Here is a 15,543-nt window from a genome sequence, read left to right as displayed (position 1 = left end):
TTTCTTTGCACATGGACATGTGGACTGCTTTGTCTACTGAGACAGGGTTGTACTATGTCACCCTCACTGGCCTAGTACATGGTGAGTACCTTAGGCTGGCTTCGAGCTCACAGCAATCCTCCTGTTCTCCCCTGTGCTGTGATTACAGATATAAGCCACTACACCAGACTTAGAAATGTGATTTAAAATGCCTGAACTCAGGGCTGGGAAGATAGCTCAGTCAGTAAAGCGCTTTCTACAGCTCTTCTCTTACAAGCACAACAGCCCAAGTTTGAGACCAAGAACCTACATAAAAATGCCAGGTATATTGGTGCATGCACTGATCACCCCAGTCCTGGGAAGGTGGAGACAAGAGGATCCTGCGACTTGATGACCAGCCATTCCAGCCAAATTGGTGAGCTCTGGGCCACTGAGAGACTGTCTCAAAGAAGATGGACAGCTTTCCTGAGGATGACACCAGGGTTGTCCCTCTGGCCTTCCTACATACTATGTGAAAAGAAAAAATAATGCATGAAATCAAGAGTCCTCTGCAGCACGCATGCAAACCTGGGAGCAACTGCTGAGCCTGCCACACATGCAAGTGCTGGCTCGGCTCCTGCACACAGTAGGCCCCTGGATCTAGAGGTGAAGGTCTTGTGCTCAGGTGGGTCTGGGCCTGCATCTCCTCAGCTCTGCCTTTACCTCACTGTCCTCTTAGACACCATGCTTGGACTATTATTCCAGGACCTCGGCAATGGCCTGAGCTACCCGTAAGAAAAAGAAACCTCTCCCTCCCTCTCCATTCATAACTGCTTACTACTATGGGGCTGCTTAAAATGTCACTGATGAGACTTGGCTGGTGCTGGCTGGCTTTGGGCAATCCTTGTCTCCTTCCTGTTCCACTTCCCAGTCTAGACAGCGTTTTTCCAACCAATGCGAAAGTCCCTTTCCCCTTGTGCCACGTCTATACAAGCTCTGAGATCACAGAATCCCTCTTCTCAAAGCCTCCGGTCCTCACAGGTCTAACTGGGCTTTTCTTCTACTCTCCCAGGGAGAGGCTCTGGAAACAAGGCCTGCCAGGAAAGAACAGGATGAAACCGGAAGCTGAGGTTCTGGGCCCACACTCCCAGCCACTGCCTCTGCTGCCTTGCGCTCAATCTGATGTTATTTTTGAAGAATTTTTTTTGCCGCAGCTGGCTACATGCACACAACCTCTGGATACTGGCAAGGTTCCTATGTTCAGAAGGTCCCATACTGGGTGCAATGCTCTGCCATCACCATCTTAAATTTGTGTGTCGGGGGGGGGGGATAGGGAAGGTTGACACACAGGGTCTCACATAAACCAGTCCAGCTTCAAACTGGCCTGGCCTTGAATTGTTGATCCTCTTGCCTTGTGCTGGGGTGAAAGGTATACACACCATGCCCAATTTTGTTCTGTTTTGTTTTGTTGCTGCTCTATTCACAACAGCCAGGAAACGGAAACAACCTCAATGTCCATCAACTGATGAATGGATAATGAAAGTGTGCTACATTTACACAATGGATATTATTCAATTGTTAAGAAAAGCAAAATGAAATTCACAGGTAAATGGAGGGAACTGGAACAATCATCCTGAGTGAGGTGACCCAGACCCAGAAGACAAATGTCACATGTTCTCTCTCATAAGAGGATGCTAGCTTTGTCCTTACACATGCATGCTTCAGTTGGAAAATCCATAGAGGTTGGGAAATTATTAAAGGGCCATGGGAGAACTTCATGGGAGGAGAGCTAGAATGCAGTAATATAAAGGCAGGAAGGGGACCAAAGGAGTGGGAAGGGCAAAAGGGGAGGGGAACGGGAGGGGGAGTATGGGGAAGGGAACGGCTTTTAGAAAAAGTCATATAGAAACCTACCACTTTAGAAGCTTCTTTTTAAAAAAATATTTTATTTATTATTTTTATTTTATGTGTATGAGTGTATTGCCTGCATGTATGTGAGTTTACCAGTGTTGTGCAATGCTGCAGAGGTCAGAAGAGGGCTTCAGAGTCCCTTGGAACTGTAGTTAAGGACGGTTCATAGCCACCATGTGGGTGCTGGGAATCGAACCTGGGTCCTCTGCAAGAGCAGTCAGTGCTCTTAACCGCTGAGCCATCTCTCCAGCCCCTATAGAAGCATCTTTAAGATATATACATATACATTATAAAAGGAGATTACCTTATAACAGAGACATTGCCCCTATTAGATGACATAGGCCAGCAAAGTAAAAGCCCAATGCCAGGGATCCCTCTTTTAAACTGTTAACCAGGAGTCCCATAGACCCTCAAACAATACTGGTCATTGCCCCTGCTCTTGGTTACCAATGAGAACTTGATGGCAAGTCCCTGTTGCTGAAGACACTATATATATAAGCTGTAGAACAAACAAGGAGAGCAAGCTGGTATTGACTTCAAGGCTTCATCTCTACTGGCTAGTATTCATAGTGATGGAAGGTGCTATGCATGCTACTGGAAGAAAAAATTAATCATTAACCTTACCCAGCTGTAAATTCTGTGTGCTTCAGCAACAACTGACCTGGCAAGATATGACATGTGGTTCAATAGTGGTAGGATTATTATGGGAGTAACCAATTACCTTCTAATTGGTTTAAAGTCTGCTTCATAAGACAGAGTCCACACCTGACATTAATATCAGGCCAGAGATCTCTGACTAGACAGGTCACAGGCCATAGGGGAGAGTCTACCACTATTATTCTGCCAAATAGGCTGTATTACTTTTCTGTTGCTATGATAGAAACACCATGACCAAGGGAACTTATAAAAGGAAGAGCTTATTTGAGCTTACAATTCCAAAGGGGCAAGAGTCAATCATGGTGGGGATGTATGGTGGCAGAGATGGCTGGAGGAAGAGTGGAAGCTAAGTTCTCACATCTTCAAGCAGGTACAGGAAGCAAGAGAGAGCAACTGGAGATCTGGCAAGGCTTAAGAACACTCTAAGCCAGAAAACCCAAAGCTCTCATATAACTACACAAATGTAATTTCCTACTATAGGCAAAATATGGATCATTAAATTTACAGACAAGTCACTACCCATCAAAGTAGCTTCTTTTTCAACAGACAGAGATTATCGAGATTATTACAGAGTTATACCACTGATTACACAGAGATTCTCTGTGAATTGCCCAAGCCTAAGTGGCACATCTAGGATGCAACCTCTATACCTAAGACTCAGAACACAGAACAGGGATGAAGAGAACACTAATGCATCTTTCAATTCTCATCAGTGAAGTTCCCTCATGCAATGGAGGCCCAGGAACACAAAAGGCCACAAATGGCCAAAACACAGAGAATAAGAGTCAGCAGAGTGTGGGTCTTTGAACAGGTCTCCTATATTGAGGTCTACCCACCCAGGGTTCAGGGACCATTGTGGAAGAGGGGGCGGAAAGATTTTAAGAGCCAGGGAGGAGGTGCATGACTATACATGACCCTAGGACCCTTCTCATACAAACCCACAGCAATGGTGTCAGCATGCAAAGACCCATGCATTCTTAGGCAGACAAAAACCAGCACAGAACTGTGGAAATGAACAACTAGCCCCAATCTTAGTTAAAGAATTATTGGCAGCTGATTACTGCTGGGTGAGGAAGAGTTGATCTTCTTGAAGGGAAAGACTCTAGATAGGCTGACTAGACCGGTGGATGACCTTGCACTGAGGGACGGACATCTCGGGACACTAACTTTACATAATAGGCCTTAATACAAATGACAGAATGTATGAACTCCAGTGGGGGGCTGTGATGGCTAATCCTGGGTGTCAACTTGACTGGATCTGGGATTAACTGAAATGAAAGAGACCTTCTTGATTGGATCATCTGAAGCTGGAAGACATACCCTAAATGTGGGTGTTGCCTTCTGATGGCAGCTGGTATAAAAGGCCAAGGCAGAGGAGAATGCCTGGCTTCTTGCTGCTTGCCGTCTCTCTCGATGATGAGTTCGTCTTGCTGCTGTAGACTGAAGACTAGCTGATCTTTTGGAATTTATCAGCCCTTCAGCGCCAGATTGGGACTACTGAGACATCCAGCCTTGTGGACCGAGCGACTACGGATTCTCAGCCTCTCCAGTGTGATGCAGCCATTGGTGGACTACTTGGACTCTATCCTGTGAGCTACGCTGATAAATCTCTATACATATATATTCATTCTACCGGTTCTGTTTCTTTGGAGAACCCTGACTAATACAGGGGCCTATGGGAGAGTACCAAAGGGGAAGGGGGGAGGGGTAAAAAGATAAGTTTATGTATGAAATACACAAAAATTCAATTAAAAAAAAGAACTGTCTAAGCCCACCCCCAATGATGAGCTTCCTCCAGCACAGCCACACCTTCCTCCCAAACTGCACCACCAACTGGGGACAAAAATGTCCAAATACTTGGAGCCTATGGAGGACATTTTCATTCAAACCACCACATAGGCATAGTATTAAACTGACTCCTAATGACTTATTGTTATATCCATAGATTAATGCATCTCTCAACTCTCACCAGAGAAGCTTCCTCATGAAACAGATGGTGATTAACACAGAGACCCACAACTGGCCGACAGAGAACAACAGACTGCAGAGTATTATCCCTGAATAGGACCCCTATATCAAACTTCTGTCACCCAAGGCTCAGAGATCATTGTAAAAGAGGGGGCAGAAAGACAATAAGAGCCAGAGGTGGTGGATGACCACAAGGAAACAGAGTTTTCAGACTGCTGGGCAGTTACTCATGAACTCACAGCAATGGTGACCGAAAGGCCCCCACAAAGCCGGACAAAATCCCAGCATAGAAGTGGGGAAGTTGGCTGGAGAGATAGATGACTCAGTGGTAAGAGTGCTGGCTGCTCTTGCAGAGGATCCAGGTTTGGCTCCCAGTGCCCACACAGTGGCTAACAATTGTCTGTAACTCTAGTTCCAGAGGATCCAATGCCCTCTTCTGACTTCTGCAGGCATTGCATGACACAGGCGCACTTACATACATGCAGACAATATACTCATACACATATAATTTTTAAAAGTGGGGAGGTGGGGAGGGAAGCCCTAACCTTAGCAAAGGAACTGTTGGCAACCGATAGCTGCTGGGAAAGAGAGAGTCAGGTTTCTTTAAGGCTGTGACACTAGATATGTTAACCAGGCTCCAGTGGATAGACCCACACTGAAGAGCATTTGTGGATTTGCTAGGCCTTAATATATATGACAGAGTACATAAAATCTGGTGGGGGGTATTAAAGAGAGGGTGCAGATAGAGGAGTGGGTCTAAATATGATCAAAATACATTTATAAAGTTTACAAAATTTCAATAAAAAATATTTTATTTTTAATTGTTCATTAGGGTAATTATGTACACATGAGTGCAGTACCCATGGAGACCAGAAGAGGGCATCAGTTCCCCTGGAGGTGGAGTTATAAGTGGTTGTGAGCTGCCTCACATGGGTGCTGGGAGCTGAACTCCAGTCCTTTGCAAGAGCAATAAGTGCTCTTAACCACTGAGCCATCTCTCCAGTCCCTGTTTTAATTAATTTATTAATTTATTTATTTTGTATTTTGAGACTGGGTTTCTCTGTAGCCCTAACTGGCCTAGAACTCACTATGTAGACCAGGCTGGCCTTGAACTCACAGAGATCCACTTGCCCCTGCCTCCCGAGTGCTGGGATTAAAGGTGTGTGCCACCACGCCCGGCTTACCTGTTTTATTTAACTCAAGGTCTCACTACATTGCCTAGGCTGGCCTTGAACACCTGAGTTCAAGGGAATCTTCCTACCACAGCCTTCCAAATGTCTGGGGCTACAGGTGTGCACACCACATCTGCCTAGGGAATCACTACAGGTGTGCACACTATACCTCCTCCTTCAGTGTGAATCTGATGACACACGTAAAGGACACCATCCTTATGACAGCTCCCTCACTCCTGCCACTATAACCATTTCTTTCTTGTAACATTTTTGTGTCTTAGTTTTTTTGTTTTGTTTTTTTAGTTTGTTTGTTTTATTTGGGGTCCCCCCCCATCTTCTTGAGAAACCAGGGTCTCCCTATAGCCACAGCTGACCTGGAACTCCCTATGGAGACCAGGCTGGCCTCAATATCACAGAGATCTGCCTGCCTCTGCCTCCCAGTTGCTGGGATCAAAGGCATGCACCACCATGCTGGGCATTCTGTAGCATTTTTGTAAAATTCCTGTTCTCATGCCTGTCAACCTCAACTGAGTGATGATTTCCATAAAACTCCAGACCCTCATGTTTATTTCTGTGACACAGAAAGCCGACATACATGGGCACAAGATGAGTCTTCAATATTTCTGAAATAGCTAGTTTTATTATCAAAATAAAATGCTTTAAGTATATCTTTAAATTATTTTTAGGGTGTGTGTACATGCACACAGTGACACATGCCACAGCACACATGTGGAGGTCTGAGGACAACTGTGGAGCCAGTTCTCTCCTTCCACTTTTATGTAGGTTCCAGGGATTGAACTCAGATCATCAGGCTCGCACAGCAAGCACCGTGACCTGCTGAGCCATCTTGCCAGCCCCACCTTAAGTACTTCTTACGAAGCCAATTACTGTGCTGTTTCAGATAAATCCTGAACAAAATAAGATGAAAAAATATTGGAAGCAGCGACTGAAAAAAACCGCCATCCTGGCTGAGGTGCAGCTCAGTGGCAGCGCATCTGCCAGGCACTTGTGAGCCTCTGGGCCTGATCCCCAGGTGCTGCAACACCAAACGAAAGTCTATCACCCATTTCAATGATGAGTTTCTCACTGTCAGAACATTCTGCTTAAAACCAAACTCACACTGGTGAAGTGAACCCGTGAGTAAATATATAGTAAATATATAGTAAATACATAGTAAATATATAGTAAATACATAGTAAATATATAGTAAATATATAGTAAATATATAGCACTTGCTATACAAGCCCAGCAACCTGAGTTGAATTTTCAGAACCCATGTAAATGTTGAAGGAAAGAATCCACCCCACAAAGTTGTCCTCTGACCTCCATATGCATACCATGGCACAAATGTGCCCATGTACACATCATATATGTGTACACTCACAATAATAATAAATTTTAAAATAATAAAACTCTAAGAGATGGGTATGGTGGTATACACCTTTAAACCCAGCACTTGGGAAGCAGAGGCAGGGGGATCAAGAGTTCAAGATCATCCTCAGCTACAGAGTGAGTCTGAGGACAGTCTGGGCTATATGAGGTCCTGTTTCAAAAAAACTTTAATATGTAGGCCAGATGTGTTGGTGTAAGCCTTTAGTTCCAGCACTTAGGAGGCAGTCAGGCAGATCTCTGAGTTTGAGGTCAGCCTGGTCTACATAGCAAATTCCAGGATAGCCAGAACTACATAGTAAGATCCTGTCTCAAAAAACAAACAAACAAAACATTTCAATATAAATATTAGCCAGATGTAGTTCAATAGCACTCAGAAGGCTAAAGCAAGAGTAGTGCTGGACCTTTGAGGCCAGCCTGGTCTACATAGTGATTTCTAGGCCAGCCTGGGCTATAGCTTGAGACTCTGCCTTGAACAATAAAAAAATGCCAGGCTTGGTAGCCCACACCTCTAATCCCAGCACTCAGGAGGCAGAGTCAGGTGGATTTCTGTGAGTTCAAGTCCAGCCTGGTCTACATAGCAAGTTCCAGGCCAGCTGGGGCCACAAGGAGACCCTGTTTCAAAAAATCAAAACAAAATTAAAAGAAGGATTAGCAAGATAGCTCAGAAAGTAAAGTTGTCAATCCCTGGGACACACAGTAGGAAAACCAATTCCTGTACAACCTCTGACCTCCACACGCATGACGTAGCACACACATACACAAAATAATATCAAATTTTTTTCAGAATTTTACTTTTTTAAAAAATGTGCATTCCTGTATTGCCTGCATGTAGGTAAGTGTACCCGTGCCATGCAGTGCCTGCAGAGGTCAGAGAGGGCGTCAGAGCCCCTAAACTGGAGTTAGGGATGGTTGTTGGCAGTCATGTGGGTACTAGGAATCGAACCTAGATCCTCTTCAATAGCAGCCAGTGCTCTATATCTCCAGCCCCCAATATCAATTTTTTTTTTTTGATCTTTTTGAGACAGGGTCTCCCTGTAGCCAGAGCTGTCCTGGAACTCACTATGTAGATCAGGCTGGCCTTGAACTCACAGAGATCTGCCTGCCTCTGCCTCCCAAGTGCTGGGACTACAGGCGTGCACCACCACGCCTGGCTCCAATATCAGTTTTTGATTAATTTTTTAAATCAAACTTTTTTCTCTAAGTTTGAAGTTTTTTCAACTGGATTCTTTTTTTTTTTTTTTTTAATGTGTATGAGCACACTGCCTGCATGTAAGTAAGTACACCTGTGTTGTGCAATGCCTGCAGAGGACAGAAGAGGCTGTCGGATACCCTGGAACTAGTTAAGGACAGGTGTTAGCTGCCACGTGGGTGCTGGGATTCGGACCTGGGCGGTTGGATTCGAACCTGGGTCTTCTGCAAGAACAACCAGTGTTCTTAACCACTGAGCCATCTCTCCAGCCCCAAGATTATTATTCTTAATATCCCAGTAAGAATCTCATTGGCAGTATTTTTTATTATTATTTTTATTTTATGTGTATGAGTGTATTGCCTGCGTGTATGTGAGTGCACCTGTGTCGTGCAATGCTGAGGGCGTCAGAAGAGGGCTTCAGATTACCCTGGACCTAGAGTTAAGGATGGTTCGTAGCCTCCATGTAGGTGCTGGGAATCGAACCTGGGTCCTCTGCAAGAGCAGTCAGTGCTCTTAACCACTGAGCCATCTCTCCAGGCCCCCTCATTGGCAGTTTTAAAAAAATATTTTATTATTTTTATTCTATGTATATGAGTGTATTGCCTACATGTATGTAAGGGGACCCATGTCATGCAATGCCTCTGGAGGTCAGAAGAGGGAATCGGGTCCCCTGGAATTGGAGTTATGGATAGTTGTTAGCTGTCATATGGGTGCTGGGAACATATTCCAGGTCCTCTACAAGAGCAGCCAATGCTCTTAACCACTAAGCTATCTCTCCAGCCCCACTGGCCTAGTTTTTTTTTTTTCAAAAAAAAAACCAAGGTCTCACTAGGTAGCCCTGGCTGCCCTGGAACTCTTTATGTAGACCAGGCTGGCCTTGATCTCACAGAGCTCCACCTGCCTCTGCTTCCCCAGTGCTAGGACTAAAGGCATGTACCACCATGCACAGCCCTCACTGATATCCTTAATAGCATGTTAATTTCAGCCCCAAACACATGCTGTGAATCTAATACTATGGCAACATTAGACATATATAAATTAAGGGACAAACTGCAAAGAAGCTGGCTAAAAACCAGCCTGGCCTCTTCAAAAAGGCCAGTGTCAGACAAGACAAAGGAAGCCCACTAGCTGTGCCAGGCAGAGGGCTCAAGGGAAGACTGCCAAACACTGCAGAGCCCAGATGTACTCCCACATCAGGGAGAAGGAACTCATGAAGCCCTTTGCATAAAAAATGGCAAAATCCAAGAAAGGCCTGTGAGTTAGATCCGTGGCTAGGCAGCCATGTTAAACTTCCTGGTTTGAGCAAATATCCTGTGTAACAAAAATCTTCTACTAAGACATAGGCTAAGTGTTAACATTGGTACATCTTGCCCTGGTGGCGCACGCCCTTAATCCCAGCACTCAGGAAGCAGAAGCAGAAGGGATCTCAGTGAGTTTGAGGCCAGCCTGGTCTACAAAGTGAATTCTAAGACAACCAGGGCTACAGAATGAGACCCTATCTCACAAAGAAAAATTGGGGGACTGGAGAGAGATGGTTCAGTGGTTAAGAGCACTGTCTGTTCTTGCAGGGGACCTGGGTCCATTTCCCAACACCCATAAGATGCCTGTCAGTAACTCCAATTCCAGGAAATCCTGCGCCCTCTTCTGGCTTCTGTGGGCACTGCATGCATGTGTTGCACATATCCACGCAGGCAAAACACTCATACACATAAAAATAAATAAATCCTAGATAATCTTAAAATATTTTATTTATTATTTTTATTTTATGTGTATGAGTGTATTGCCTGCATGTATGTGAGAGTACCTGTGTCGTGCAATGCCCTGGAGGTCAGAAGAGGGCTTTGGATTCTCCTGGAACTGGAGTTAAGTATGGTTCATAGTTGCCATGTGGGTGCTGGGAATCGAACCTGGGTCCTCTGCAAAAGCAGTCAGTGCTCTTAACTGCTGAGCCATCTCTCCAGCCCCCAAAATAATTTTTTTAATGGATCAGGAAATGGCATTCTATGCAGGTAAGAATCATGGCCCATAATCTACTGATCAAAGTATTGTGTTTGCAAAATTCTGAGCCACCATGGTGGCACTTAGAAGTACACCTTGAGAGTTCCTGGGAGAGTTCATGATAAAGTCCCATGGGGGGCGGGACTCTGCGATGACGAAGCTGATTAGTGTACTCACAATCCTGTGACACCTCACTTGTACTCAGTAAGCAAGCTCAGTCTCAAAGAGCTAGACTTCGGGGGGCGGGGGGAAGACAGAAAAAAGATTTCCTGTGATGAGGGTGGGGTGAGGTAAAGACAGTGCTGCAAAGCCTGACCACCGAGTTCAGTCCTTGGAACCTGCATGATGGAAGGAAAGAATTGACTCCTACACGTTGTCCTCTGACCTCCACTGGCATGTGCGTATGCACAAACACACACACACACACACACACACACGCACGCATGCACACACATAGGAGCACATGTGTACACACGTGGGTGCACACATACACCTAGGAGCACATGTGCACACACATGGGTACACATACACACACAGGAGCACATGCGCACACACATTACATACACATATAGGAGCACATGTGCACACATGGGCACACATGCACACATACACATAGGAGCACATTCGCACACACATGGGCGCACATACACACAGGAGCACATGTGCACACACGGGCACGCACACGTGCACGCACACATACACATGCACGCACACATACACATGCACATATATACACATGCACACAAACACGCACACACATAGGAGCACATGCACACACACGGGCACACACACACACACACACACACACAGGAGCACATGTGCACATACCTGGGTGCACATACACACACACACAGTATATAAATAAGAATAAAAGAATAAGATTTCCTGTGATCAAAGGAAAGGATTCAGTTGTGAATGGCTCAGGCACACTGGCTTCCTCTGCTGTGGGGCTGACTTAGTTGAGAATGTGAGGAGGAGCTTCCCTGAAGGAAATGTAAATTCAACATTGAGGAAGGCAGACTTCCTGCTCTCGGCGCCCTGCAACCATCCAGCCTCTAGCTTGCTCCTGTGGCCCTCCCCCTAGTGTCAGATAGCTAATCCTGTCTGGATTCCCATGCAGGCTGACAATTTCTTGGGGGTTTTGTTGGGCTTTTGAGACAAACTGTAGAGCCAGGGCCTGGGTTAATATTCAGATCTGAGCTGTTTTCTTCTGCTGTTACGTTGCCATGACAACACGGACTAGGGGCCACAAAAGGCAGACAACAAAGGAAGACACGTTTCTCATGCAGAGCCATCTGCCGATTCTCCTTAGCACCTTTTCAACAACAGAGTTAAGTCGAAGAAAGAGCTGGATGGGGGTGCAGAGGGGAAGGCTGAGGAATCAGTCACAGGGAAACGGCACTGCCATGTGTAAAGCCCCAGAAGGGTGGGAGGATGGCTGCCGAGATGAAGGACATCCAAAGGAGGCTCCAAGGACAGCCACGTATCTCTCTGATGGGGCTTTTGTCAGTTGCCAAGCATCTTAAGGGTCATAAAAGAATGTGTTATTAAGGGGGATTTAATATATGCAACCCCAGAAGGCACCCTGCATGAGGGGTCTTCTGACGGCCCACATAGAAACCCAAGCCACCTGCCTCTGCAAAGATCTGTCTTTAGGTAGCGGGATGTCCTAAATACAGTAGCTATGCATTTACAAGATATTTCAAGTCCAACTCCAAATCTCTCCTTGTTCCAGGGATGTGCAAAGTTTTAAGACTACCAACCTTGAAACTGTATTCAAGCACAATGGGGCATTTCCAAAGCACATCACCCCAACATGTTTCCTGAAAGCTAACTCTCCCAGTAACTCTGAAGCAGGGACTGGCAGCTTGCCAAGCCTGACATATGAAGCGCAGTCCCTGGCTCTGGTGCTGTGTCTCTTAGGCATCCACCTATCTTATCTCTCCCACAATTCCCAATTTCCTGAAATCAAGACCCAGTTTTGATGCTCAGTCTCTCCTAAAACAGTGTTCCTCCGTGAGTGGGGTCAGTAATCTTAAAACAATCAACTGCTTCTGTCTGGAGCCAGATTAACCAACTTTACACAGCATCCTCTCATCCCCAGTACACACTTAAACCCATCGGCTGGGATCACAGCTGGGCTCCTCCAAGGCTGGATGTGGGAGAGTTTTTAAAGTTCTACCATATAAAGGCTAACAAGATAGTTCAGCAGGCAAAGATACCTATTATAGAACCTGACGACTTGAGTTCAATGCCTGGAACTCACTGGTAGAAGAAAACTGACTCCCCTCAAGCTGTTCTCTGAGTTCCAAAGACATACACAAAATAAATTAATAAAATATAATGAAATTTTGGGTTGGTTGGAGAGATGGTTTAGTGGTTAAGAGCACTGGCTATTCTTGCAGAGGACTTGGGTTTGGTTCCCAGCACCCACATGGCAGCTAACAACTGTCTGTAACTCCAGTTCCACGAGATCTGACATCCTCTTCAGATCTCTGTGGGCACTGCATGTATATGGTACACTTAACATATATGTAGAAAAAACACCTATACATATAAAAAATAATCCAAGAAAATCTTAAAATTTAAAAATACTAAAATATATATAATAAAGTTAAAGTTTGGAAATGAGGGGAGAGGAGGGATGAGAAGGGAAGGGAAAGAAGGGAAGGAATGAGCCAGCGAGCCAGGTGCAGCCCAAGTTAACTTACAGGACTAATTCACAGAGGACGGACGGTAGCAGCATCTTGGGCCTGGGGATGATTCCCAAGTCCTCTGGTGTCTAAGCAACTGAGTACTTATCCCACTATGTGGTGCACCCAAGGCTAGACCCACAACTCTGCTTCCCTGACCCTGTTGACAGCAAGTGGCAGAGTTACAACTCTGCTGCCCCAGAGCCAAGAGGCTGACCTCGAGCTGTGAGGCGGCTGTAGACGTGGGAGTTGACCTCCTTGTCACGCACGTAGCATCGGGTCTCTTCCACTGCTTCACGGATGACAGTGACAGCCAGCACGAAGCCCTGCCGAGGAAAGGCACAGAGGTAAGCCCTGCTAAGCCCAACTGTACTCTCCTGGTGCCAGGAGCAGACAAGATAAGCAGCCACTGGAGAGGGCAGCAGGAACGACCTGTGAACTATGCCAGATGCCCATGCCTGGCAAGCCCTTCCTCTGAATTCCCTCAGAAGCACACATTTGCACACACCCTGGAGAAGCATGTACCAATGCAACATACACCATAGGCAGTGTTCCCCACTTCAGGGGCCAAAATGTCCCTCCTCAGCAAGGGATGGCGACTGCCCACATCTGTGAGGCACTAATGAAATGCATTCCACCAAACTGGTTACTGACTCCCACACAGATAAGGAAACTCAGGCATGGTGAAGTGGAGTACATCACCCAGGAACACAAAACTAAGTAACAAATGGAAGGAACAAAGTCTCACCTTTTTGTAAATGTGTATGTGATATGCAGGTGTGTATGCATATGTATGTGCAGGTGTACATATACATGTGTGCATGTGGAGACCAAAGGTTGACATACGGAGTCTTCCAATAGCTCTCTACCTTATGTATCAAGGCCGGGTCTCTTCAATTCAGTTAATCTACTAGATAGCGTGCCCTGGGGATGCCCTGACTCTGCCTTCCTGGCACTAGGATTACAGGCAGGCCACCATACCAGCCCAGCATTTATATGGGTCTTAGGGATTGGAACCCAGGTCCTCATGCTTGGGTAACCCCTTTACTCACCCAGCCTTCTCCCTGGACCCCCAGAGAGTCTTCTTCTCTCTGCTATTTACTCAACAGTTGAGAAAACCCACCAAGCAGCTGATCAAAAAGAACAAGGTACCTCCTTCTGAGGACAGAGAGGGAAAGTCAGCCTCACCGAACACTCAATGTAACTGAACAGAGTGAGAGCTCTACTGAACTTCCCAATTTCCCCAACTACTTACTAGTCAGAGCCCTCTCAGAAGAAGGAGACTTAGGGAAACACTAGAAGGAACATTTAGCCATATCTGGAATGCTTTCTAAGTTTTAATCAAGAAGTCAGGTTATTGCTTTGTACAAGCACCAATCAATAAAAATTAAAATCTGGGCTGGGTGTGGTGGTGCATGCCTTTAATCCCAGCACTCAGGAGGCAGAGGCAGAGGCAGGCAGATCTCTGTGAGTTCAAGGCCAGCCTGGTCTACATAATGAGTTCCAGGACAGCTGTGGCTACAGGGAGACCTTGCCTCAAAAAGACCAAAATATAAATAAATAAGTAAATAAATAAATAAATAAATAAATAAAATAAAATAAAATAAAATAAAATCTGGGGCCTGTGGGCAGCTCAATGGGTAAATGCACTTGCTGTCCAGACTGAGGACCTGAGTTCAATCCCCAGAAGCTACATGGGGGAAGAAGAGAACCAACTCTCACATGCTGTCCTCTGACCTCCACATGTATGCCATGGCACATGTGCCCATATACATACACATACATAAGAAAATAAATATAAATTTTTTAAAATTTTTATTTATTATTTCTATTTTATGTGTATTAATGTATTGCCTGCATGTGCATAAGCACACTCGTGTCATGCAATGCCCAAGGAGGACAGAAGAGGGCACTAGATGCCCCTGGAACTGGAGTTGGTTGTTAGCCACCATGTGGATGCTAGGAACCGAATGCTGGTCTTCTGCAAGAGCAGAGTGTTCTTAACAGCTGGCCTTTCTCTCCAGCCCTTCACTTGTTCTTCTCATAGCCTCACACTTATTCATTTTTCTTGTCACACCCTTTCTAGTTTCACAGCTTGTCAGAACAATTTTCTTTTCTTTTTTAAAAAAATACAGTTATCATACCTGTTCGGGGATAACTGTTGTGATTTTTTTTCCCTTCCTTCCTTCCTTCCTTCCTTCCTTCCTTCCTTCCTTCCTTCCTTCCTTCCTTCCTTCCGCCCTCCCTCCCTCCCTCCCTCCCTCCCTCTCTCCCTCCCTCCTTCCTTTCCTTCTAGGATTTCATTTTCCTCTTTCTCCTCTGACCTACATCACTATCAACACAGAGGACTTTAAATCTGGTGTAAATTCCAAAGACCTCTTCTTATCAAAGGATCATTCTGCTTCTAACCAGATGGAACTATAGTTAGCAAAGTAAAACAGGCACATTTCATGAAATCCTAAACCAGACGACACAGAAAAGGGAGAGCAAATAGTTCTCCATTTACATTCCCTACCGCATCCTGCTGTTTTGTAGATCTATGTCAAAGCCTGAGAGTTTGCTACTGTCTGGTTACTTTGCTTGAGCCTGGTTAAATCCCACTGGT

At 45.5% G+C, this 15,543-nt stretch overlaps 1 protein-coding gene across 2 annotated transcripts in view; it reads right to left on the bottom strand.

The window, feature by feature from the left end:
- Atp9a (ATPase phospholipid transporting 9A (putative)) overlaps positions 1–15,543 on the bottom strand; it is a 155,832-nt gene that overhangs the window by 104,890 nt on the left and 35,399 nt on the right. For both annotated transcript variants that reach the window (XM_008835144.3, XM_008835147.3), the window contains exon 4: positions 13,156–13,264. In XM_008835144.3, the coding sequence (XP_008833366.1) occupies positions 13,156–13,264 (109 nt within the window). The remainder of the gene's footprint in view (positions 1–13,155; positions 13,265–15,543) is intronic.

Source organism: Nannospalax galili, unplaced genomic scaffold (assembly GCF_000622305.1).
Source record: "Nannospalax galili isolate Female #2095 unplaced genomic scaffold, S.galili_v1.0 scaffold596, whole genome shotgun sequence".
NCBI classification, from domain to species: domain Eukaryota; kingdom Metazoa; phylum Chordata; class Mammalia; order Rodentia; family Spalacidae; genus Nannospalax; species Nannospalax galili.
The sequence above is the reverse complement of the archived record's forward strand: the minus strand, read 5'-3'. Positions and strand labels throughout refer to the sequence as shown.